This window comes from Thalassophryne amazonica, chromosome 12 (assembly GCF_902500255.1).
Source record: "Thalassophryne amazonica chromosome 12, fThaAma1.1, whole genome shotgun sequence".
In the NCBI taxonomy this organism is placed as follows: domain Eukaryota; kingdom Metazoa; phylum Chordata; class Actinopteri; order Batrachoidiformes; family Batrachoididae; genus Thalassophryne; species Thalassophryne amazonica.
This window is the reverse complement of record NC_047114.1, coordinates 52,497,407-52,525,016: the sequence shown is the minus strand read 5'-3', so window position 1 is coordinate 52,525,016 and position 27,610 is coordinate 52,497,407. Positions and strand designations below refer to the sequence as shown.

The 27,610-nt window shown below is 40.0% G+C and overlaps 1 protein-coding gene across 1 annotated transcript in view; it reads right to left on the bottom strand.

Annotated features, from left to right (window-relative positions):
- Positions 1-27,610, bottom strand: part of col15a1b (collagen, type XV, alpha 1b) — a 147,055-nt gene that overhangs the window by 58,938 nt on the left and 60,507 nt on the right. Inside the window, exons 15-23 of the mRNA XM_034182847.1 lie at positions 24,240-24,383; positions 20,771-20,824; positions 20,292-20,327; positions 16,816-16,944; positions 16,671-16,730; positions 14,341-14,376; positions 10,343-10,384; positions 9,960-10,022; positions 9,247-9,282 (exon numbers count right to left, since the gene is read on the bottom strand). Of these exons, the coding sequence (XP_034038738.1) occupies positions 9,247-9,282; positions 9,960-10,022; positions 10,343-10,384; positions 14,341-14,376; positions 16,671-16,730; positions 16,816-16,944; positions 20,292-20,327; positions 20,771-20,824; positions 24,240-24,383 (600 nt within the window). The remainder of the gene's footprint in view (positions 1-9,246; positions 9,283-9,959; positions 10,023-10,342; positions 10,385-14,340; positions 14,377-16,670; positions 16,731-16,815; positions 16,945-20,291; positions 20,328-20,770; positions 20,825-24,239; positions 24,384-27,610) is intronic.

Below are 27,610 nucleotides of genomic sequence, written 5' to 3'. Positions count from 1 at the left end.
TCGTGCGTTGCCTGTGCTGCTCCGCAGCCTGTCTAGTGGATTTTTATTTTATTTTTTGCCGCCGTTGTCGTGCGTTACCTGTGCTGCTCCACAGCCTGTCTAGTGGATTTTTATTTTATTTTTTGCCGCCGTTGTCGTGCATTACCTGTGCTGCTCCACAGCCTGTCTAGTGGATTTTTATTTTATTTTTTACCACTGTTGTCGTGCGTTACCTGTGCTGTTCCACGGCCTGTCTAGTGGATTTTTATTTTATTTTATTTATTTATTTATTTTTTTTACCACCGTTGTCGTGCGTTACCTGTGCTGCTCCGCAGCCTGTCTAGTGGATTTTTATTTTATTTTCTACCACTGTTGTCATGTGTTACCTGTGCTGCTCCACAGCCTGTCTAGTGGATTTTTATTTTATTTTTGCACCGTTGTCGTGCGTTCGCTGTTGCCGTGCGTTACTTGTGCTGCTTCATGGCCTGTCTGGTGCCTTAACTAAAGCACTCCTTCTGCTGAATCACCTCTAAATTATTTACACATTATTCACTTTGCGTGTTTTTAGGAATCCACTAGGTTGCGTAGCTACTAGCTTTTAGCCGATTTAGCATGGCGGCTTCTCCTGTCTCTCCCGCACTTTTCTGCTCTGGTTGTGAAATGTTTAGCTGTTCCTCGGCCTCCTTTAGCAGTAACGGTACTTGTAATAAGTGCAGCTTATTCGTAGCTTTGGAGGCCAGGCTGGGCGAATTGGAGACTCGGCTCCGCACCGTGGAAAATTCTACAGCTAACCAGGCCCCTGTAGTCGGTGCGGACCAAGGTGGCTTAGCCACCGTTAGTTCCCCCCTGGCGGATCCCGGGCAGTCGGGAAAGCAGGCCGACTGGGTGACTGTGAGGAGGAAGCGTAGCCCTAAACAGAAGCCCCGTGTACACCGTCAACCCGTGCACATCTCTAACCATTTTTCCCCACTCGACGATACACTCGCCGAGGATCAAACTCTGGTTATTGGCGACTCTGTTTTGAGAAATGTGAAGTTAGCGACACCAGCAACCATTGTCAATTGTCTTCCGGGGGCCAGAGCAGGCGACATTGAAGGAAATTTGAAATTGCTGGCTAAGGCTAAGCGTAAATTTGGTAAGATTGTAATTCACGTCGGAAGTAATGACACTCGGTTACGCCAATCGGAGGTCACTAAAATTAACATTAAATCGGTGTGTAACTTTGCAAAAACAATGTCGGACTCTGTTGTTTTCTCTGGGCCCCTCCCCAATCAGACCGGGAGTGACATGTTTAGCCGCATGTTCTCCTTGAATTGCTGGCTGTCTGAGTGGTGTCCAAAAAATGAGGTGGGCTTCATTGATAATTGGCAAAGCTTCTGGGGAAAACCTGGTCTTGTTAGGAGAGACGGCATCCATCCCACTTTAGATGGAGCAGCTCTCATTTCTAGAAATCTGGCCAATTTTCTTGGATCCTCCAAACTGTGACTGTCTAGCGTTGGGACCAGGAGGCAGAGCTGTGGTCTTATACACCTCTCTGCAGCTTCTCTCCCCCTGCCATCCCCTCATTACCCCATCCCCGTAGAGACGGTGCCTGCTTCCAGACCACCAATAACCAGCAAAAATCTATTTAAGCAAAAAAATTCAAAAAGAAAAAATAATATAGCACCTTCAACTGCACCACAGACTAAAACAGTTAAATGTGGTCTATTAAACATTAGGTCTCTCTCTTCTAAGTCCCTGTTGGTAAATGATATAATAATTGATCAACGTATTGATTTATTCTGCCTAACAGAAACCTGGTTACAGCAGGATGAATATGTTAGTTTAAATGAGTCAACACCCCCGAGTCACACTAACTGTCAGAATGCTCGTAGTACGGGCCGGGGCGGAGGATTAGCAGCAATCTTCCATTCCAGCTTATTAATTAATCAAAAACCTAGACAGAGCTTTAATTCATTTGAAAGCTTGTCTCTTAGTCTTTTCCATCCAAATTGGAAGTCCCAAAAACCAGTTTTATTTGTTATTATCTATCGTCCACCTGGTCGTTACTGTGAGTTTCTCTGTGAATTTTCAGACCTTCTGTCTGACTTAGTGCTTAGCTCAGATAAGATACTTATAGTGGGCGATTTTAACATCCACACAGATGCTGAGAATGACAGCCTCAACACTGCATTTAATCTATTATTAGACTCTATTGGCTTTGCTCAAAAAGTAAATGAGTCCACCCACCACTTTAATCATATCTTAGATCTTGTTTTGACTTATGGTATGGAAATAGAAGACTTAACAGTATTCCCTGAAAACTCCCTTCTGTCTGATCATTTTTTAATAACATTTACATTTACCCTGATGGACTACCCTGCAGTGGGGAATAAGTTTCATTACACTAGAAGTCTTTCAGAAAGCGCTGTAACTAGGTTTAAGGATATGATTCCTTCTTTATGTTCTCTATTGTCATATACCAACACAGAGCAGAGTAGCTACCTAAACTCTGTAAGGGAGTTAGAGTATCTCGTCAATAGTTTTACATCCTCATTGAAGACAACTTTGGATGCTGTAGCTCCTCTGAAAAAGAGAGCTTTAAATCAGAAGTGTCTGACTCCGTGGTATAACTCACAAACTCGTAGCTTAAAGCAGATAACCCGTAAGTTGGAGAGGAAATGGCGGCTCACTAATTTAGAAGATCTTCACTTAGCCTGGAAAAAGAGTTTGTTGCTCTATAAAAAAGCCCTCCGTAAAGCTAGGACATCTTTCTACTCATCACTAATTGAAGAAAATAAGAACAACCCCAGGTTTCTTTTCAGCACTGTAGCCAGGCTGACAAAGAGTCAGAGCTCTATTGAGCTGAGTATTCCATTAACTTTAACTAGTAATGACTTCATGACTTTCTTTGCTAACAAAATTTTGACTATTAGAGAAAAAATTACTCATAACCATCCCAAAGATGTATCGTTATCTCTGGCTGCTTTCAGTGATGCCGGTATTTGGTTAGACTGTTTCTCTCCGATTGTTCTGTCTGAGTTATTTTCATTAGTTACTTCATCCAAACCATCAACATGTTTATTAGACCCCATTCCTGCCAGGCTGCTCAAGGAAGTCCTACCATTATTTAATGCTTCAATCTTAAATATGATCAACTTATCTTTGTTAGTTGGCTATGTACCACAGGCTTTTAAGGTGGCAGTAATTAAACCATTACTTAAAAAGCCATCACTTGACCCAGCTATTTTAGCTAATTATAGGCCAATCTCCAACCTTCCTTTTCTCTCAAAGATTCTTGAGAGGGTAGTTGTAAAACAGCTAACTGATCACCTGCAGAGGAATGGTCTATTTGAAGAGGTTCAGTCAGGTTTTAGAATTCATCATAGTACAGAAACAGCATTAGTGAAGGTTACAAATGATCTTCTTATGGCTTCGGACAGTGGACTTATCTCTGTGCTTGTTCTGTTGGACCTCAGTGCTGCTTTTGATACTGTTGACCATAAAATTTTATTACAGAGATTAGAGCATGTCATAGGTATTAAAGGCACTGCGCTGCGGTGGTTTGAATCATATTTGTCTAATAGATTACAGTTTGTTCATGTAAATGGGGAATCTTCTTCACAGACTAAAGTTAATTATGGAGTTCCACAAGGTTCTGTGCTAGGACCAATTTTATTCACTTTATACATGCTTCCCTTAGGCAGTATTATTAGACGGTATTGCTTAAATTTTCATTGTTACGCAGATGATACCCAGCTTTATCTATCCATGAAGCCAGAGGACACACACCAATTAGCTAAACTGCAGGATTGTCTTACAGACATAAAGACATGGATGACCTCTAATTTCCTGCTTTTAAACTCAGATAAAACTGAAGTTATTGTACTTGGCCCCACAAATCTTAGAAGCATGGTGTCTAACCAGATCTTTACTCTGGATGGCATTTCCCTGACCTCTAGTAATACTGTGAGAAATCTTGGAGTCATTTTTGATCAGGATATGTCATTCAAAGCGCATATTAAACAAATATGTAGGACTGCCTTTTTGCATTTACGCAATATCTCTAAAATCAGAAAGGTCTTGTCTCAGAGTGATGCTGAAAAACTAATTCATGCATTTATTTCCTCTAGGCTGGACTATTGTAATTCTTTATTATCAGGTTGTCCTAAAAGTTCCCTAAAAAGCCTTCAGTTAATTCAAAATGCTGCAGCTAGAGTACTGACGGGGACTAGCAGGAGAGAGCATATCTCACCCGTGTTGGCCTCTCTTCATTGGCTTCCTGTTAATTCTAGAATAGAATTTAAAATTCTTCTTCTTACTTATAAGGTTTTGAATAATCAGGTCCCATCTTATCTCAGGGACCTCGTAGTACCATATCACCCTAATAGAGCGCTTCGCTCTCAGACTGCAGGCTTACTTGTAGTTCCTAGGGTTTGTAAGAGTAGAATGGGAGGCAGAGCCTTCAGCTTTCAGGCTCCTCTCCTGTGGAACCAGCTCCCAATTCAGATCAGGGAGACAGATACCCTCTCTACTTTTAAGATTAGGCTTAAAACTTTCCTTTTCGCTAAGGCTTATAGTTAGGGCTGGATCGGGTGACCCTGGACTATCCCTTGGTTATGCTGCTTTAGACGTAGACTGTGGGGGGGTTCCCATGATGCACTGTTTCTTTCTCTTTTTGCTCTGTATGCATCACTCCGCATTTAATCATTAGTGATCGATCTCTGCCCCCCTCCACAGCATGTCTTTTTCCTGGTTCTTTCCCTCAGCCCCAACCAGTCTCAGCAGAAGACTGCCCCTCCCTGAGCCTGGTTCTGCTGGAGGTTTCTTCCTGTTAAGAGGGAGTTTTTCCTTCCCACTGTTGCCAAGTGCTTGCTCACAGGGGGTCGTTTTGACCGTTGGGGTTTTTCATGATTGTTGTATGGCCTTGCCTTACAATATAAAGCGCCTTGGGGCAACTGTTTGTTGTGATTTGGCGCTATATAAAAAAAAAGTTGATTGATTGATTGAGTTGATTCACTAATGCCGTTTCTGTGCTATGATGAATTCTAAAACCTAACTGAAAGTCTTCAAATAGACCATTCCTCTGCAGATGATCAGTTAGCTGTTTTACAACTACCCTTTCAAGAATTTATAAGAGAAAAGGAAGGTTGGAGATTGGCATATAATTAGCTAAGATAGCTGGGTCAAGTGATGGCTTTTTAAGTAATGGTTTAATCACTGCCACCTTAAAAGCCTGTGGTACATAGCCAACTAATAAAGATAGATTGATCATATTTAAGATCGAAGCATTAATTAATGGTAGGGCTTCCTTGAGCAGCGTGGTAGGAATGGGGTCTAATAGACATGTTGATGGTTTGGAGGAAGTAACTAATGAAAATAACTCAGACAGAACAATCGGAGAGAAAAGTCTAACCAAATACCAGCATTACTGAAAGCAGCCAAAGATAACAATATGTCTTTGGGATGGTTATGAGTAATTTTTTCTCTAATAGTTAAAATTTTATTAGCAAAGAAAGTCATGAAGTCATTACTAGTCAAAGTTAAAGGAATACTCGGCTCAATAGAGCTCTGACTCTTTGTCAGCCTGGCTACAGTGCTGAAAAGAAACCTGGGGTTGTTCTTATTTTCTTCAATTAGTGATGAGTAGTAAGATGTCCTAGCTTTACGGAGGACTTTTTTATAGAGCAACAGACTCTTTTTCCAGGCTAAGTGAAGATCTTCTAAATTAGTGAGACACCATTTCCTCTCCAACTTATGGGTTATCTGCTTTAAGCTGCGAGTTTGTGAGTTATACCACGGAGTCAGGCACTTCTGATTTAAGGCTCTCTTTTTCAGAGGAGCTACAGCATCCAAAGTTGTGCTCAATGAGAATGTAAAACTATTGACGAGATAATCTATCTCACAAACAGAGTTTAGGTAGCTACTCTGCACTGTGTTGGTATATGACATTGGAGAACATAACAAAGAAGGAATCATATCCTTAAACCTAGTTACAGTGCTTTCCAAAAGACTTCTACTGTAATGAAACTTATTCCCCACTGCTGGGTAGTCCATCAAAGTAAATGTAAATGTTATTAAGAAATGATCAGACAGAAGGGGGTTTTCATACCAATTTCCATACCATAAGTCAGAACAAGATCTAAAGTATGGTTAAAGTGGTGGATGGACTCATTTACATTTTGAGTGAAACCAATTGAGTCTAATAATAGATTAAATGCAGTGTTGAGGCTGTCATTCTCAGCATCTATGTGGATGTTAAAATTGCCCATTATAATTATCTTATCTGAGCTAAGCACTAAGTCAGACAAAAGGTCTGAAAATTCACAGAGAAACTCACAGTAACGACCAGGTGGAAGATAGATAACAACAAATAAAACTGGTTTTTGGGACTTCCAATTTGGATGGACAAGACTAAGAGTCAAGCTTTCAAATGAATTAAAGCTCTGTCTGGGTTTTTGATTAATTAATAAGCTGGAGTGGAAGATTGCTGCTAATCCTCCCCCTCGGCCCATGCTACGAGCATTCTGACAGTTAGTGTGACTCGGGGGTGTTGACTCATTTAAACTAACATATTCATCCTGCTGTAACCAGGTTTCTGTAAGGCAGAATAAATCAATATGTTGATCAATTATTATATCATTTACTAACAGGGACTTAGAAGAGAGAGACCTAATGTTTAATAAAGCACATTTAACTGTTTTAGTCTGTGGTGCAGTTGAAGGTGCTATATTATTTTTTCTTTTTGAATTTTTATGCTTAAATAGATTTTTACTGGTAGTTGGTGGTCTGGGAGCAGGCACTGTCTCTACGGGGAAGGGGTATTGGGGGGATGGCAGGGGGAGAGAAGCTGCAGAGAGGTGTGTAAGACTACAACTCTGCTTCCTGGTCCCAACCCTGGATAGTCACGGTTTGGAGGATAAGAAAATTGGCCAGATTTCTAGAAATGAGAGCTGCTCCATCCAAAGTGGGATGGATGCCGTCTCTCCTAACAAGACCAGGTTTTCCCCAGACGTTTTGCCAATTATCTATGAAGCCCACCTCATTTTTTAGACACCACTCAGACAGCCAGCAATTCAAGGAGAACATGCGGCTAAACATGTCACTCCCGGTCCGATTGGGGAGGGGCCCAGAGAAAACTACACAGTCCGACATTGTTTTTGTAAAGTTACACACCGATTCAATATTAATTTTAGTGACCTCCGATTGGCGTAACCGGGTGTCATTACTGCCGACGTGAATTACAATCTTACCAAATTTACGCTTAGCCTTAGCCAGCAGTTTCAAATTTCCTTCAATGTCGCCTGCTCTGGCCCCCGGAAGACATTTGACTATGGTTGCTGGTGTCGCTAGCTTCACATTTCTCAAAACAGAGTCGCCAATAACCAGAGTTTGTTCATCGGTGGGTGTGTCGCCGAGTGGGGAAAAATGGTTAGAGATGTGAACGGGTTGGTGGTGTACAGAGGGCTTCTGTTTAGGACTACGCTTCCTCCTCACAGTCACCCAGCCGGCCTGCTTTCCCGGCTGCTTGGGATCTGCTGGGGGACAGCTAATGGCGGCTAAGTTACCTTGGTCTGCACCAACTACAGGGGCCTGGCTAGTTGTAGGATTTTCCAAGGTGCGGAGCCAAGTCTTCAATTCGCCCAGCCTGGCCTCCAAAGCTACGAATAAGCTACACTTATTACAAGTACCATTACTGCTAAAGGAGGCCGACGAATAACTAAACATTTCACACCCAGAGCAGAAAAGTGCGGGAGAGACAGGAGAAGCCGCCATGCTAAACCAGCTAAGAGCTAGTAGCTGTGCTAAACTAGCGGATTCCTAAAAACACACAAAGCAAAGAATGTGTAAATAATTTAGAGGGGATTCAGCAGAGGGGGTGCTTTAGTTAAGGCACGTGAAGATTACACCGTGAAATAAATCATTATCTAGTTATCTACATCAATCTAACTATGCAGATTAAACAGCTAACAGATACAGCAAAACACCGCTGTGCTCCGGAACAGGAAGTGATACAATACCGCAGTGACAGCCAACCACCAGACCTAGCCAACTGCCTAGGTTGCAAGAGGACAGTCCACTAAATTTTATTCACCAATTTTGCTTCAAATTCCACTTTGTGTCTTTAACCCTCAAGCGACCAAGTTATTTTAGCGACTAATATGACCGAGTGGGGTTATTTATGTCCCCACTGACTTTATATTGGATGATGATTGTTTTAGGGTTCTTCATATTTATTTCACTCTCTAATATATTTATCCATCATTCTTTTCATCCTCACTCTGGGCATCAAGAATCAGTCTCAACGCTTGTGCAGCTGTAAATCCTGCTATTGTAGGTCTGTTGGCCATGCTTCTTTGCAAAACAGTACAATATAATGAGTAGAGTTGACAAATTACAATACCATCTGAAGCTATAATGCTGAAAATCTCATAGATCTTCCTAGCGTTATAAGTGACCTAGCACAAGTTTGGATTATACTTGCCACACAGATCTGCTGATCCTTGCAAAATTCTATGAACAAATGCAGGACAAATAGACAGGCAAATTCATGGTAGGAAACGTTTTCCGATTAAAATTTGGAAAATGGTCCAGAAAAATACATGCCCGGCCAGGGCCATAAATGACCCCACTCGGACGCTTGAGGGTTAAGATGTGCCTGCGGACATTAAATGGACTGCATTTATGTATAGCACTTTCCCATCTGCATCAGATGCTCAAATCGCTTTACAAATAATGCCTCACATTCATCCCAATGTGAGGGTGCTGCCATAGAAAGTACTCACTATACACCAGGAGCAACTAGGGATTAACGACCTTGCCCAAGGGCCCTTAGTGATTTTCCCGTCAGACTGGGATTTGAACTGAAGATTCTCTGGTCTGAAGCCCAACGGTTTAACCACTAGACCATCACCTCCCGAAAATTAGGCATTACGTTAGGCAATGACCTCTGATTTGACCTTGACATGACCTTGGTTGTGAGAAGACAGTACACTGAGTTTGTCCACCAAGTGTGATTGAAATTAATCTTTGCATTTGGAAGACATCACCTCGGAAATGGCCTTTACAAAAGCCTCTTTGCACTTCACGACAATGACAACAACAGCAAACTCAGCAGAAACAACAATGAAGACAACCTGGAGAACCTGAAAAATGTTTGTGCACTTAGAGATCATTCCAAAGTCAGTACAACTGTCAGATCAGAGTTGAAGAGAACAAAGTAGACATGAAAGAAATATTTGGAGAATAAAGTAAAGATTAGTGTTTACTTCTTTTTTTTATACATACCCTGGGTCCCAAACTGCCCTTTTCTCCTTTGGGCCCCTGTTTGTAGAAGAAACACAAATTTCTCACAATTGTGTTGTCAACATTTTTTAGCCATGTATTTTCTTCTGGATAATGTACATGCAGATGTGTTCCCAAAGTTTCTGCCATCAGTTATTGTTTTCCTTGGTTGAACCATTCAGTGCCTGCTGCTCAGTCCACCAGTGATTTCTTTCTTCTTCAGTACATTTCAAACAGTTGTATTTGCTATTCATTGTATTTGTACATTGCCTCTGATTGGTTTCCCTCTTTTCTTAGCATCAAAATAGCTTGCGTTTCTCTCAGTCTTTATGTTGACTTATACAAGACCTGCAGGTTTCACAGGTAAAACTCGAGGTGAAAACCAAGACTTGATAGGAAGATGTATGTTTTAATACAACTAATCTGAAAGGACCTATCTTTGTCAAATGTTCCAGTATTTTTACTCTCCTCCAAATTTGATAATGTGATACAAAATGCTATGTTCTGTCTATGTTGTTTAAAACATGTAGACATAAATACCACTGGAGAACATTCTAAACTCATCTTTTGATTCCAAACCTGAATGTATTCAGTGTACAGCAAAATCAGTTAATTTGGCCTTGTTGTTCCAAAGCTTTTGGAAGTATGAATAAATGTCAATAAAGAATTTACATGAACACTGGAGCACTGGATACCTTGTATAGAGGGCTACCTACCCTTGCACCTGGTAGTCCAGCAGGACCTTGAAGACCCTCTGGCCCTGGATCCCCTGCTTCACCCTGCAAACATAAATTACAGACAGATGTTATTAGAAAACATGCAGGAGTTGATTTTTTGTAGGATGTTTAAGAGGAGTCTCATACTAAAGTTGTTTCCTATTAAATGAGATTCATGGATACAGCTCAGTGTTTATAGTGATACTTTCAAATATTATAGAAAGACAAAACTCTTGCACTAATGACAATCCTTATGTCTGACATCATTTATCAAGCAAATGCGGCATATACAGCAACGATGGTGCATAAGAGACATGTGATTGGACAAAAATGTCGACACATATTAGTAAGCCTGGACATTGATATTTTTGGAGAATACCTACCTTGACAGAGAGTCCTGGAGGACCTGGGGCACCATCCTCACCCTACAGAGGACATGCCAGAGAGCAAAGTCAACATTTATTAAAAACAAAGCAAGGTCTTATTACTTACAGGAAAAAAAAAAAAAAACACATATTGTATCAATACTCAATAAAATACTAGATAACCTCTGCCAGACATGCAGCTATGTATACCTGTCTAGCATTAGCCTGTGTCAGTCAAAGGTGACAGGCAATTGAATGTCGGTTCAATGAATAAAATTGATTAATGTAATGAAGCAGTAGACAAAAGTGTGTGTAGACTAAAGTGAATAAATGCATCTGTAATCTCTGACTCATCCCACGTAATGGAAGTACTAGCTATAAGTATGTCTGTGTACTTGGACACACAAGACTACAAATATAAAGCAAATTAACACAAGCACATAACAATCTTCATAAAAATTTCAAACATAACCTATCCAATAATATTATTACACAGGCTACAACAAGGAACTCCACTTCGGCTTTAACGACATTGTTGATTATTACTGTCTTGGAGGACATTTCCTTCCAAGGACATGTTTACTGGGTACTTGTAGTGCTGTACTTAAATACATAAAGCCCATCAACAGAAATACTCAAAATAGGTTCCTGTCTTCGACATGTGCATGAGTATAGCGATACAGTTCACTCAGTGTTTTACTAATTTTAGGAAAATGTAAATAAAGCATTTACCCTTAACAATAACTATTATATACAGTAAATGGTAATTAAATATTTACTGACATGTTGCCCGTGGAGATCCAAGGCCCTAGATTGGGCAGTGTTTATAAAATGGAAAAAAAATATTTTTCAAAGTGGTAATAAATTATGTAAAGTTTCTATAATGAGTTGGAAAGGCATGTGAGTCCAGAATGTCTTAATACATTTATAAACTGTTTAGGTTCTTGTTATCATATACACACTATTATTATTATCAGTAATATTGTTATTATTATTTTATTTTATTTTATTATTACTTGTATTTCGTCATTTGATTTTTAAATAGACCACAATGGAAATAAGTGTTCTCACTTTCTTGGGGAGGTGATGGTCTCGTGGTTAAGTGTTGGGCTTGAGACCAGAGGATCCTCAGTTCAAATTCCAGCCTGACTGGAAAATCACTAAGGGCCCTTGGTCCTTAATCTCCTAGTTGCTCCCGGTGTGTAGTGAGTACCTTGTATGGCAGCACCTTCACATTGGGGTGAATATGAGACATTACTTGTAAAGCGCTTTGAGCGTCTGATGCAGATGGAAAAGCGCTATATAAATGCAATCCATTTACCATTCTTGTTTCATCCATGTATTTTTATTAACATATTTACACTTACATTGAAGTTACTCAATAAAATCACACATATGCACGCTTTTAATATAAATATGATTTACCATCTCCTGCTGGAAAGGTGTGTTATTTCAGAATGTAATTAGCAACTTTAGCTAATGTCCATAGTTTCTCCAATACTATTAGTCCTATCAACCTTTCGTTGTCGCAGAGTTCATCCTTAACCCAAAATACACCAAACTTCCCAGTTTTTCCATGATATACACACACACAGATGCATGCACGCACACACGCATGCACACACGCACTCAGAGGCCACTTGGCTATTATAATGTAGATCTGAAAACCTAATTTGTTTTAGTAAATGAATAGTAAGTCATTACAGTACAGTTATTACAGTAGAAGTCTTTCAGAAAGCGCTGTAACTAGGTTTAAGGATATGATTCCTTCTTTATGTTCTCCAATGCCATATACCAACACAGTGCAGAGTAGCTACCTAAACTCTGTGAGTGAGATAGATTATCTCGTCAATAGTTTTATATCCTCATTGAGGACAACTTTGGATGCTGTAGCTCCTCTGAAAAAGAGAGCCTTAAATCAGAAGTGCCTGACTCCGTGGTATGACTCACAAACTCGCAGCTTAAGGCAGATAACCCGTAAGTTGGAGAGGAAATGGCGTCTCACTAATTTAGAAGATCTTGGATGATCATGGATGACCTCTAATTTCCTGCTTTTAAACTCAGATAAAACTGAAGTTATTGTACTTGGCCCCACAAATCTTAGAAACATGGTGTCTAACCAGATCCTTACTCTGGATGGCATTACCCTGACCTCTAGTAATACTGTGAGAAATCTTGGAGTCATTTTTGATCAGGATATGTCATTCAATGCGCATATTAAACAAATATGTAGGACTGCTTTTTTGCATTTGCGCAATATCTCTAAAATTAGAAAGGTCTTGTCTCAGAGTGATGCTGAAAAACTAATTCATGCATTTATTTCCTCTAGGCTGGACTATTGTAATTCATTATTATCAGGTTGTCCTAAAAGTTCCCTGAAAAGCCTTCAGTTAATTCAAAATGCTGCAGCTAGAGTACTAACGGGGACTAGAAGGAGAGAGCATATCTCACCCATATTGGCCTCTCTTCATTGGCTTCCTGTTAATTCTAGAATAGAATTTAAAATTCTTCTTCTTACTTATAAGGTTTTGAATAATCAGGTCACATCTTATCTTAGGGACCTCATAGTACCATATCACCCCAATAGAGCGCTTCGCTCTCAGACTGCAGGCTTACTTGTAGTTCCTAGGGTTTGTAAGAGTAGAATGGGAGGCAGAGCCTTCAGCTTTCAGGCTCCTCTCCTGTCTCCAGGGAGACAGACACCCTCTCTACTTTTAAGATTAGGCTTAAAACTTTCCTTTTTGCTAAAGCTTATAGTTAGGGCTGGATCAGGTGACCCTGAACCATCCCTTAGTTATGCTGCTATAGACTTAGACTGCTGGGGGGTTCCCATGATGCACTGAGTGTTTCTTTCTCTTTTTGCTCTGTATGCACCACTCTGCATTTAATCATTAGTGATTGATCTCTGCTCCCCTCCACAGCATGTCTTTTTCCTGGTTCTCTCCCTCAGCCCCAACCAGTCCCAGCAGAAGACTGCCCCTCCCTGAGCCTGGTTCTGCTGGAGGTTTCTTCCTGTTAAAAGGGAGTTTTTCCTTCCCACTGTCGCCAAGTGCTTGCTCACAGGGGGTCGTTTTGACAGTTGGGGTTTTTCTGTAATTATTGTATGGCTTTGCCTTGCAATATGAAGCGCCATGGCGCAACTGTCTGTTGTGATTTGGCGCTATATAAATGAAATTGATTTGACTGATTTTGATTTAAGTCCCTTCAGCTGCTCCCTTGTTTGCACTCAAGGTCGCCACAGCAAATCCAAGATGGATCTGCCCTTCCTGACGCAACCTTCTGCACTGAAACCAAGCGCATTAACCACTTGGCCACCACCCCTGCTGTTAATTTGCCTATTTTCAACACTTTCTTACAAATAAAAGTTTCCCTAGGAGCATGGACTTGCACCTCCCTATCTGGCTGACCTGGTAAGCCCCTATGAACCAGTTCGGGCCCTGCGTTCTCAGGGTGCAGGACTTTTATGTGTTCCCAGGGTGAATAAAAATTCTGCCAGTCACAGAGCTTTCTCCTACCATGCCCCAGCTCTGTGGAACGATCTCCCGGCACACATATGGCAGCTGGATACTGTGAAGACTTTTAAATCATGTTTAAAGACTCATTTGTTTCATTGTTGTGTGAAGCACCTTGAGATAATCTCATCGTGAATTGGTGCTATATAAATTAATAAATCTGAATTTGAGCACGGTTTTAATTAAGGTTCTGTCTCGTGTCATTGCTTAAAAACTGAGCCGTTTCTTTAAAGATGCTCTGGCACAAGACTCATCAGCTCTTCTGTGGACTCCATCTTTGCTGCCTCCACACAATCACCATCCCATCTTCTGACTGACTGCTTGCCAGTGGTACCACCTGAAGTATTGACGTCAATATTTCAGGTGGTACCACTGGCAAGCAGATGTAAATGTCATTTGTTTTGTGGCTTTTTTTCTCCCGCAGTGTTTATATTGTTGAATTTGTTGGACCCTAGAATATGATTTTAAAAATATTCATTAAATGATATTGTGAATACACGTTACCTTCGGTCCAATTGGACCTGGTAGTCCTGGGGGACCCTGAGGAGAAATAAACATGAAGCAATAAGTATGTACTGAGCAGAAAACAAGAAATAACCTCAAGGTACAGTGTAGCTGGAAAGTATTCACAGCACTTCTTTTCCACATTTCTTTATGTTACAGCCTTATTTCAAAACGGAGGAAATTTTTTTCTCAAAATTCTACTTACAACACCCCATAATGACAACCAGTGGCAGTCTGACACTGAATTACTCCCTGGGCAAGATCCTCTCCTAGTATCAACCCGCAGGCTATAATATAACTAGTATACAAAACATCCACAAATTACAAATTTGAATAATAAATATGGCCTTACAAGGTAAATGTCTGTCATTAGACACTTTATTAATCTCTCTTTCAGGGTGGAACAATTAGCTCTTTTATAAAGGTGCATATTTGTCTCAACCTTTAGCTTAATATTTAGCTTGATGTTTGTAAATATTAGGCTATATGTGTAATTATTTAGCATTAATTAATCTGAGGGGCAACACGGTGGCTTAGTGGTTAGCACCGTTGCCTCACAGCAAGATGGTCATGGGTTTGATTCCCATTTGTGGCCTTTCTGTGTGGAGTTTGCATCTTCTCCACGTGTTTGAGTGGGTTCTCTCTGGGTCCACATCCAAAGACACACAGGTTAGGTGGTGTCCGTAGGTGTACGTGCAAGTGTGAATGTGTTTGTTTGTCTATGTGTGGCCCTGGGACAGACTGGCGTACTGTCCAGGGTGTACCTTGCCTCACACTCTGACTGCTGGGATAGGATCCAGCCCCCCGTGACCCTTAATTGGAGTTAGCAGTTGAAGATGAATGAGTGAGTGAGTAATTAATCTGCAAAAGTTTTAGGTTTGACAGAAATTTGATATTGTTGTGTTCGGTTTTTGGTCATCTGTGGATCAAAAGAAAATCTAAACTGAAATGTTACTAGCATTCCCATGCCAATGAAATCAAATGTGATTCTTTTTATCCATGAAATAAACCAGTTTATTATGAAGATAAGCCTCATTTTAAATGTTATTATTATTGTTATTATTATTATTATTTTATTTTGTCAGTGTGCATGACAACAAAAAAAGAGTTTTCAACTGCTGTTAAATTATTGTAAAAATTGGATAACGCACACTCTTGTAGGCACACAAAAAAAGGTCAGATTCAAGTCACTTCATCTCGAAATGTGAATGGAGCTCCTGTCCTCTCCTGCACGTCTCAAAGCCGTTGTTCCACCCTGTCTGTTGTGCTTTCAAATGGCTTTTATTTCATAAACTAGCTGCCTACATCGTTCACTGGAGTTCTGGTTCTGCTCTGATGCATCCAAAGTGAACTTCTGCCAGAGCAGAAACCTGTGTGACTTTACAGTTTTTCCTTCATTCTGACATCCTGCATTAACACAGTGAATCTAAATTCACACAAAAACATAAAATCCAAATAGGAAAAAAAAAAGATTTTTATAACTTAGAATGCAAATATAAATTGTAAATTTCAAAAACATATGTACAAATTTGTACTTAAAGTTATATACACTTATTTACATTAAAATGCAGGAAATGCTTCAGGTGATTTTTTTTGTGCAGCTATTTGCATGAAATAAAATGCCACACAAATTATATTTGTGCCACTCAGAAAAACAATTCCAGTCCATCAAAAGGTCCTTCCTGTGTTGAACATTATAGGCCTGACAATTCCTCCTACTGTCCACCCGACGGCAGTATTAGGCCCTTGGAGGATTTCCTCTCTTCTCAATCTGAGTGAAATCTGCACCCACATGGGGCCGGTGGTTTGTTATTGGTGATGTCATGAGTTTCCACAATGACAAAAGGGAAGACTTTTTTCCACCACAGATGTGAAAACAGGCAGACAGACGTTCATGTGTGCATCCACGGTAGTATGCATTCACATCCAAATATATGGTTCTGTGAACATTGTATTTATCATTTGGTGGAAAAGCCCAGATATTTGGTGGGGAAGGCACAACCAAAGCAAAAGGGAAAGTCACTGTTTTGTTTCACATTGTAATTGTTCCAAACAGAGAGAAGAAAGAGTAAGAAAACCTCTCGTTTGCACGTGTGTGGGACAAAGTGATCATCAAAGCACTCAAACATCTCCAGAGGGTTAATAAATTTGCAAAAAAAAAAAAAAATGTTTTCCACATTGTCATTATGGGGTACTGTGTGTAGAATTTTGAGGAAAAAAATTATTTCATCCATTTTTGAATAAGGCTATAACATAAAATGTGGAAAAAGTGAAGTGCTGTGAATACTTTCCAGATGCACTGTAAGTACACAATGTACTTTACTACTGACCTCTGGGCCTCTGGTTCCAGGTCCATTTAGCAAATCACTCTTCCCAGATCCTTCCATATCCTAAACAAGCAGACAGTCTACTGTTACACATCGAAACTCTTAGATATCAAGGAGAAAAGAAGATTTATTGTGTGAAATACATTACCTCCACAAAGATTCTGGGTCCAGGAGGTCCTGGAAGTCCAGGTGGTCCTGGGGGACCTGGCGGCCCTCTGTTTCCCTGTGGACCTGTGGGCCCAGGAGGCCCTGCACTGCCCAGAGACCCACATTCTCCCTGCAGATAAATGAAGAGATTTGGAAGCAAGCAAAATCTGACAATATCAAGTCATTCTTAACTGAAAATTAATTTTAAAAAGGCTTCCTTCAGAGCTAAATAAAGGTGAGGACAAAATTTTCTCAAATACTGATGCTAAGAGTCAATTGTGTATCCTATTTGCTGGATAACAGCCTGCAGTCATTTGTTATAGTTTTCAACATCTCTCAGACATGTCAGGAATTTCAGCATAATCTTCTTTGGCGAATCTCTCAGGCTTCTCTAGATTTGATGGTCTTCTGGCATGGATCTTGGTCTTTAGTTCACACCACAGATTTTCAGTGTGGTTAAATTCAGGGCTTTGTGCAGGCCAGTCAATAAAATTCACTTCTGGAGATAGTTCTTTGCCAAGAGTGCCTTATGTTTTGGGTCGTTGTCGTGTTGGAAGACAAAGCGATGACCCAATCCCAATTTTGCTACTGAATGCTTGAGATTTTCTTTTAAAGTCTTCAGATATACTTCTTTCTTTGTGATTCCTTCCACCTTGAGGAGATGGCCATTTCGAGATGCACTGAAGCATCACCACAGCATAACACTCCAACCACTGTGTTACAGTGTGGGGACAATGTTTTTTGGGTTGCAAACCTCTCCCTTCCAAACATAAGCAAAGTCTCTGTGGCCAAAAAGCTCTAGTTTCTTCTCATCAGACCAAAGGACACACTTCCAGTATGCATCTTTCTCCACGTTGTCCTTAGCATACTTCAGTCTGGTTTGATGTTGTCTCTTCTGCAGAAGTCAAGTTTGTCTTTGTCTGCAACCTCACAGTTCATTCCTGTCCGGGACTCTAGTGATTGTCTTCTTTGAGACTACAATTCACGACTTGGCTAAGTCAATCACGAGTGTTTTGGCAGTTGGTCTGGGGTTTTTCGACATATTGTCTACCTTTGTCTGCAAAGCTTGTTCTGTAATAACTTTTTTGATGCTTCTGACAATTGAAAATGCTGTGATAATTTTGTATATCCTTCTCCTGTTTTGTGAGCACTAACGATTATTTTTCTCAAGTCTAAACTGATTTCTTTTGATGGTTTCTCAAGTGACAGTTCAAACCTTTACTGAAGTTTTTATACTGTGTGTATATTGGAAGATAATACTCAATTTTAAATAGATTTTACAAGCTTTGAGCTTTACAAAGTTAAATCACATCACTGTGCAACAGGGGTTTGTGCTGTGTTTCAAAAAAGGTCCATTCTTAAAGGGGGCTAAGAATTTTGATTTTGAACTTTGTTTTTTGTGAAATAATTTTACTTTGTGTGTAAAGTAAAATAATGTAAGCATGCAAAATAAAACTAGAATGTTTAGAAATGCTGTGTAGAAAACTCCTTGCTTTGTTAAAGAAGCACTTCAGAAAATTTTGAAGAAAATGTTTATTACTGAACTGTGATTGAGAAGTAAAAAGGTCTAAATTCACACATCGTTCAGTTCTCTGAATATGGACATTGAAGGCTTACATTCAAAACCTTGTTAACACAAAAACATATTTATATAAAAAAAAATTGGCATCAGCCTGGCAGAGAACAAATAAAAAGCAATTCTGTTACAGAGCTGATCTTCACACAGGAATTTGTCCATGCATTGTTGGTGCGCAAGTTTGAATTCATTTTAGACTTCTACTGTAATCCAAATAAGGTCAAAATTATACACACAGGCTCAAATATATACATACATTCACTTATATCTTTTAATATGCGATGCCGAAGGTCTTTTAATGTGAAAAAGACAAGGCTTATTAACTCATCATTAGTGATCACAAAACAATTAACAACAAGTGGTAGTTTCTTTTTGCCAGCATAAAAAAGGATGTGTTTGACAGCACTCACTGAACTGACCAATACTTAGAACAATAGGAAAGTCCAAGGAACTTGGTGAAGATCTAAGAAGGACAATTGTAGATTTACACAAGTTGGGAAGGTCTCTTGGAGCCATTTGTAAACAATTGCAGATTCCAAGATCATAAGTTCAGAAAAATATACTTAAGTTCATGGTAGACAAAGGTGTCACTACTTTGACAAGGTCTGGAAAAAGGCCCAAAGTGTCACCCTCAGACAAAAGGAAATTGGTTAAGATAAGATACGATAAGACTTTATTGATCTCACAGTGGAGAAATTCACATGTTATGTCAGCTCTTAAAAAACACACAAGATGAGTGCAAGTAGAGGAGTATGTGCATCAAACAGCATGTGCAAGGATAAGCAATAAGGATATCGAGGAACAACCAAAAAACCGCCAAGGCTCAGCACTGCCATGAAGTGAAAACTACTGAAACACCAGCGTTACATCATCATGGACTGAGAGATTGCTGACCAAGAAAGAAGCCCCTGCTCCAAAATCAACACCTTCAAGCAAGACTGAAATTTGCAGCTGCCCACAGGGACAAACCAAATGCCTTTCTGGAGAAAGGTTTTTTTCATCAGATGAGATAAAAATTGAGCTGTTTGGCTACAATGTTAAGAAATATGTTTGGAGGTCAAAAGCTGAGGCTTTCAAACCTAAGAACACTGTTCCAACTGTCAACCTTAGAGATGGTAGCATTATGCTCTGGTGCTGTTTTGCTGCCAGTGGCACTGACACATTGTACAAAGTGGATGGAATAATGAAAATGGAGGGCTACCTCTAACTTCTCCAACGTCACCTCAAATCAACACCTGGATTGTTGAAACTTGGCCAAAAATGGGTGTTCAAACAGGACAATAATCCCAAATACACATCAAAACTGGTTGTGGGTTGGATAAAGCAGGCCAACATTAAGCTTCTAGAATAGCTTTGCCAAAGCCCCAACCTCAACTCTAAAAGCCAGGTCCGTGGCAGAAAACCAACCAATTTAAATGAACTTGACCAATTCTGCCAAGAAGAATGGTCAAATATCCAGCCAGAATTATGCCAGAAGGTTGTTGATGTCTACCAAAAGCATTTGGTCAAGAAGCAGCTTGTTAAGGAACATTTAACCAAATATTAGTGGGGGGGGGTGTATTTATTTATTTGAGACTGTATGTATAATTATGACCCCGTGTGAATTAGAGAAGATCCAAAATAAATTCAGACTTGTCCATCCGATTCTTGATTTTTAGAGTTGTTAATGAAATATGCTGTACAATCGTTCCATTTTGGCAAAAAAGAAACAAACAAAAACAGCACATCATTAAAAGCCCAAAATGACCATGATGTTTATGCCCATGATGAGTGTATGTAAAGACCGCAACTGTATGGGACATCATTACTGTACCTCAGAAAAACCTATTAACCACGCCTTCTAAATACACTTGGATTTTGAAACAGTTACACATTACATTACACATCACAGTACACATTACCTTTGGTCCAGGGGGCCCAGGTAATCCTGGATCACCCTATGGGGTAACAAAGGAAGTCAGCGTGGAGACTAAAACAATCATTATTGAAACATTCTACATTCACATAACCTGCAATATTAACTTCAACCTAGGTACACAGGACATTGTCAACAAAGGCAATATCATCAAAATTCATGAAGTCCTTAGTGTACACTAGGTTTCACACTAGGTGTACAGTATAGTATATATAGTAGGACCTGGCCCCCTGCTGACTACAATTAGAATGAAAATGTCACCAACATCACATTTATCAAAGGTCTTAGTGAAGTGACCTTGCATACCACATTTCATCTTGAACACAAAGTCTTTGCCAAGATATCGCATACCCAACGTTTCAGACACTTGGCCTTCTGGTGGCGACAAATGGAAATTGGGAAACACCCAACAACAAATTTGTCTGAGGTACCTCAAGTTTCACCTTGACACAAGATATTTCATACCTTGTCTCCCGCAGCGCCTGGTGGACCTGGAATACCAGCTCTTCCTGTTACACCCTGGACAGATAGACAGACATGAAAATGACATTTGTCCTTCATGCCAAAATCCAATATGATGGCTGTCGACCATCTTGAAAATGCCCCTTCCCCCCACCCCCAAAGACAAATATCGCTGGTTTTGCATGACAATGAAAAAATGATCAAGAATTTGCAAGACCATAATTAATATTAATAACACAAAAACCAAATTTTTTTTAAATGTTGTACTGTATACTATGCCATCACAAGAAGTTATCTACATGTTGCACTTTTCATCTGTAGAATTGGTACTGGAATCGCAGAACTTGTGCATGTGTGTGTGTGTGTGTGTGTGTGTGTGTGTATCATGGCAAAAAAAGGTATGTGAACCCTTAAGTTATATACGTCTGAAAGTTGGAATGACATCAAATTTAAAGAACAGAAGTTAAGCCGCTGTGCAGAAAATATTCTGAAATGATGCCCTTTAAACTCACAGTGAAAACTAATCTCTACAATGTGACATAAATGAAATAAAAATACAAAAACCAAAATCTTGGGGTTGTACAGGTAGTTTCATTCTTGAGAGTAACACATATAAATCATTACTTTCACAGACAGTTTTCTGGAGAAAAGTCAGGGGATGGATACATGAACATTTCCAAGACACTGAAACTGTCTTGGACTTCATTTAAATCAATTATTAAGAAATATGTTGAACAAAAATATAAATGCAATACTTTTGTATTTGCTCCCATTTTTTCATGAGCTGAACTGAAAAGATGTAAAACATTTTCTATATACACAAAATACCTATTTCTCTCAAATATTGTTCACAACTCTTTCTAAATCTGTTAGTGAACACTTCTTTGCCAAGATAATCCATCCAACCTCACAGGTGTGGCATATCAAAATACTGATTAGACAGCATGATTATTGCACAGGTGTGCCTTAGGCTGGCCACAATAAAAGGCCACTTTGAAATGTTCAGTTTTATCACATAGCACAATGCCACAGATGTTGCAAGTTTTGAGGGAGCATACATTTGGCATGCTGACTGCAGGAATGTCCACCAGAACTGTTGCTAGTGAATTGAATGTTAATTTCTCTACCATAAGCCATCTCCAAAGGCGTTTCACAAAATTTGGTGGTACATCAAACCAGCCTCACAACCGCAGACCATGTCTAACCACATCGGCCCAGGAACTCCACATCCAGGATGTTCACCTCCAAGATCGTCTCAGACCAGCCACCCAGACAGCTGCTGCAACAATCGATTTGCAGAACCAAAGAATTTCTGCACAAACTGTCAGAAACCATCTCAAGGAAGCTCATCTGCATGCTCGTCGTCTTTATCAGGGTCTTGACCTGACTGCAATTCATCATCTTAACCGACTTGAGGGGGCAAATGCTCACATTCGATGGCATCTGGCATGTTGGAGAGGTGTTCTCTTCACAGATGAATCACAGTTTTCACTGTTCAGGGCAGATGGCAGACAGCGTGTGGCATCATGTGGGTGAGTAGTTTGCTGATGTCAGTGTTGTGGATCAAGTGGCCCATGGTTGCGGTGGGGTTATGGTATGGGCAGGCATATGTTACGGACAATGAACAAAGGTGCATTTTATTGATGGCATTTTGAATGCACAGAGATACTGTGATGAGATTGAGGCCCACTGTTGTGCCATTCATCTACGACCATCACCTCATGTTGCAGCATGATAATGCATGGCCCCATGTTGCAAGGATCTGTACACAATTCCTGGAAGCTGAAAACATCCCAGTTCTTGCATTGCCAGCATACTCACTGAACATAACACCCATTGAGCATGTTTGGGATGCTCTGGATTGGTGTATTCAACAGCATGTTCCATTTCCTGTCAATATCCAGCAACTTTGCACACCCACTGAAGAGGAATGGACCAACATTCTACAGGCCACAATCAACAACCTGATTAATTCTATGCAAAGGAAATGTGTTGCACTGCGTGAGGCAAATGATGGTCAGATACTGACTGGTTTTCTGACCTCCCAAGACCCCCCCCCCCCCCCCCCAAAAAAAAAAATAATAAATAAATAAAGCAAAGCTGCACATTTCAGAGTGGCCTTTTATTGTGGCCAGCCTAAGGCACATCTGTGCAATAATCATGCTGTGTAATCAGCATTTTGATATGCCACATCTGCGAGGTGGGATGGATTATCTCAACAAAGGAGAAGTGCTCACTAACACAGATTTAGACAGGTTTGTGTACAATATTTGAGAGAAATAGGTCTTTGGTGTATATACAAAATGCTTTAGATCTTTGAGTTCAGCTCATGAAAAATGGGAGCAAAAACAAAAGTGCTGCATACATATTTTTATTCAGTGTACAAACAGTATGGTAAATCTGTCTGGAGGAAGCAGTTCTCAAAAAATATGTGACTATACAAAATGTAATATTGTTAAAATGAAATAAAATTCTCATGCCAAAATTGATGGAAAAGGACAACTTATGCAATATTCTGCGCTCAACTGTTTAAAGCCAGGATTTTTGAGAGGAGCACAGAGGCGTATTTTTTGCTAAATAGTCTAGGGACCCCAGAACCAGTTTTGAATATACCGATGCTTTCCATGGTCATGGGAGCTCAATATTTGACTCCATTATGAGTCATTGGGATCGATGGGAGGTGATAGCTTTGTTGGTAAGGATGAAGTTTTCATTTCAGTGTCTCAATCAAACTCAGCCTGTGGTGGGTAATCGGTAAATGTTATATTTGTCAAGAAAATGGTAATAACTGAAATTTGAGCATGAACTGTCAACAAAGTTTCCACCCATGAGCCTTGGTGCTGTGCATCGACAGAGAAGAACAAATTAGAAAAACAGTGACAAAGGCAGATTTTCTCCTGAACCATGTTGAACGAAAGATACATGAAATCCAGGCCAGGTTAGAAGCTTCTAAAGCAAGCTTGTGATCAGGATGCTTCTGTGCATTAAATAAGAGAAATATAATGTCAAGTCTTATTCATTAATGAAAACCTCTTCATAAAATACAGACAGCGACTCATTCAGACTGGTGCTCAGAATATTGTTGAAAAGCTTAAAAGTGAAGCACATGTGCAAACATATACACAGCACTTCAGCCAACTAGGTGACAACCATTTTAATAAGGCAAGCTGAATTTACTGTTAAAAAAAAAAGGAAAAAAGAAAAGAAAGCCAGCCCAGCCATCAGACAATATAGACAACATGTTTGGAGATCAAATACAGTCAGTAGCCAGAATATTGGGGCAGTGATGTAAAATTGGTTTGCTTATATATGATTTACAACTAATGTAATAATAGTTTTTATTCAACTAAAATGAAAATTTAATTTTGTATTTACTAGGAAGATGAATAATTCTGCCTCAGTACACTAGCTTTTGACTGTAATTCTGCCTTTCATTATTTGCTGGTTTGCCAAGCAAACCAGGGCAATGTACCTCTCCTGAACCTAAAGTGGACCCAAAGTCAAGCCCAGAGTGAAAACTGGAATCAGAACTGAAACCAGAGCTGAGGTCAGATGACAACTCTGAGTTCAGACGTGAACCATCGGGCCCAGAACCACTAACGCAATCCTCAAATATCTGCAACAAAGTGGATGGAGGAAGAGGTCGCAGAGGCAAAACGGGAGGTTGAATAAGGGTTAGTGAGGGATACAAAGGAAGACAAAATGGAGGGCAAGAGTAAATAAAGAAGGGGAAAGGGTAGAGAGAGGATGATGGAGAATAGTCATTGGAAAGCACACAAATATGTTGACATTTTAAAGTAATATTCAAGGGTTAACACAAACCAAAAAGTAATTTCATTTGAAACAAAACTACTGTATTAGCCTGAATATAAGACAGGGATTTTTTTTTTCCTTCTTTAAATACATCAGAAAAATATGGACTGTCTTGTTATTGCAGATTAAACTTACATGTCATATACATATACAACAGTAGGTGGCGACAGAAACCTTTGCAAAGGGTATCTCCGTCTTGCACGAACTTTCTTATCATCAATCACAACTGTTAAGAATAGCCTAAGGTCACGGTGTCAGGTAGAATTTACCTTCATGGTGCAGAAAGTTGCTTCTCTGCATTTTAACACCACAATCACTTAGTTACACAACTTTAACAAGATCACCACAAGAACCAGCATAAAACTTCCACAATAACACAATAATTTATCATTACTTAGATTTCCTCCAGGAGCCCTTGTACTTCTGTTCATACATCAAAGTGAGCTCCTTGCCCTAACTGCTTCTACTGGCATAAAGCAGTTGCTGTTTCCACCCACAATTTTATTACAACAATGGATCCACATGATTTTTGCTGCTCTACCAGCACCAGGAACAAATTTAGCCTTATAAAGAGAGCAGCCAAATCCACTTTTATTGTCCTCAGAACTCCCCTGTACCCCTTGTTATTAACAACTCTTTAGGGTCCAAGCGAGCTGTGATAATACAGAAAGTTCTGCTTGGAGAGAACTGAATGACTGACATAACCTGAGGAGCCCAGGCTGACCACTTTACACTGTTTATTGCACCAGTGCTTTATGCAAACTAGCATGTTTTTTTCTTCCTCAATATGCACTTTTTAGTCATTCTTTCATTATCTTCCACTTATCCAGGTCTGGGTCGTGGAAGCAGTAAGCTTTTATTAGCGTTATTTCAAATAAAAGCATTTTCTTTTTCAAAAACAAATTAGGTCTTCAGAAACTGGGGGTGGGATTGTCTTATAATCAGGGCCGTCTTAGCTTCAGGCCAATATGATAAATATTTTAGGTAAGTCCTGGTTAAAGGAGACACACTTACAAGAGAAACTGAAATGTGGAAAGACACTGACTGGTCATTGACAAACCAACAATTACAATAACTAAACATGAAAAGGGAATGACACAACATTTACTGTTAAACTGTGCAATTGAAAAAATACACATAAATAATTGGAAAGCACATCAATAATCATACAATCCTCAAACTATTTGTTTAACTTAAAACCCAAAAAAGATAATGGCATCTCCATATCTGATTCAAAGCATCATTATAGCTTTAAATCATTCAAGGTGTTTTATTTATTCATACACTAATGATTTGTTTTTATAAAATCTACTGATGTCATTGAGGTGGAAATTGTTCATTTTAATTGTTGGTATTTTAAAGAAAACATAAACTTAAAAGCAAACTTTTGAATCATCTTCCTAGGCTATGGAAAAGTCTAGGCATATACGTATCCTGTAAAATGCAGTGAGTGAATAGATAAAGTCCATCCCTTCTCAGGCTACACACACACGCTGTGGGGTGTGTGGATAATTTCATCACAGACTCATGCACATTGGATCACACGCTGCGGGCTGTATGTATCAAAACTGTTCAAATGCGAATGTTCGCTCCTGCTAGAACCTTTAACACACTTGATGCTCAAAGTCACACTTCTGTAAACTGCCGCCTGGTTTGCACAAACTGAGGCGCAGTTCGTTCTGAGAGATCCCCACAGATGCCATGAAATATTATTACGTTGTGTCGGCCCTCAGCGGCACCATGGCAAGGAGCTGAAACGTTTTCCACAGTTGATGCTCAAAGTCACGCTTCTGTATACTGCCATCAGGTTTGCACAAACCGAGGCACAGTTTGCTCTGAGAGATCACCACAGAGGACATGAAATATTATTACGTGAGGCTGATCACGCTCCTGCAAAGCACCCCCCACTGCAAATACGCAGCAATCAAGGATCACCTCCTCAAAATTTTTGAACTGTCAGATATGCTGAAAGGACCAGCAGGCTCTTATCTCTGCATGGGCTGGAGGACAGCAAGCCCTTCATAGTTCATGGACAGAAAGCTGCAGCTCCTGAGAGGACACCGGCCAGACTTTTTGTGCAGCAACTCATTCCTCAGGTGCGTGCAGTGCTGTAACAACACCACGATCACCGACTGCTGTGCACTGGCAGAGGAGGCCAACAAATTCTTCCTGGCCAGCCAGGCATGACAGCAGCCATACATGCAGCGACAGAAGCCCCACACCACACACCAGCTCCGCCGCGGAGAAGCTGCATCTCTCCACAGCAGTGCTCACAAACTGGCTTCTGCACTGTATGAAAACATTCAGCTGGTCGAATGAAGTCAAACTAAACGTTCACGTTACAAAAACTAAGTAAACAATTAAAAAAACATCAAGAACAACAGCAAAACGAAATATGGACGAAATTAAGTTTTCTGCGGCATTCGTTCAAATTTTTCGACAGTTTAAAAATACTGACGAAGTGCCAGCTGCAGGAATGAAGCCGCGCAAAGGTTAAACAATGCCAACAAAAGTCCAGATTTCTTGTTTTGTTTGGGCTTCGTTGCCCTTCATTAAGTGCCGTGTGACCAGGCCTTGAAATATCGTAGTGGCAAAATATTAAAACCTCTACTGGTGGTTGGCTCTCACTGCGGTATTGTATCACTTCCTGTTCCGGAGCACAGCGGTGTTTTGCTGTATCTGTTAGCTGTTTAATCTGCACAGTTAGATTGATCTAGTTAACTAGATAACGATTTGTTTCACAGTGTAATCTTCACGTGCCTTAACTAAAGCACTCCCTCTGCTGAATCACCTCTAAATTATTTACACATTATTCACTTTGTGTGTTTTTAGGAATCCGCTAGCTTAGCGCAGCTACTAGCTCTTAGCCGGTTTAGCATGGCGGCTTCTCCTGTCTCTCCTGCACTTTTCTGCTCTGGGTGTGAAATGTTTAGTTATTCCTCTGCCTCCTTTAGCAGTAATGGTACTTGTAATAAGTGTAGCTTATTCGTAGCTTTGGAGGCCAGGCTGGGCGAATTGGAGACTTGGCTC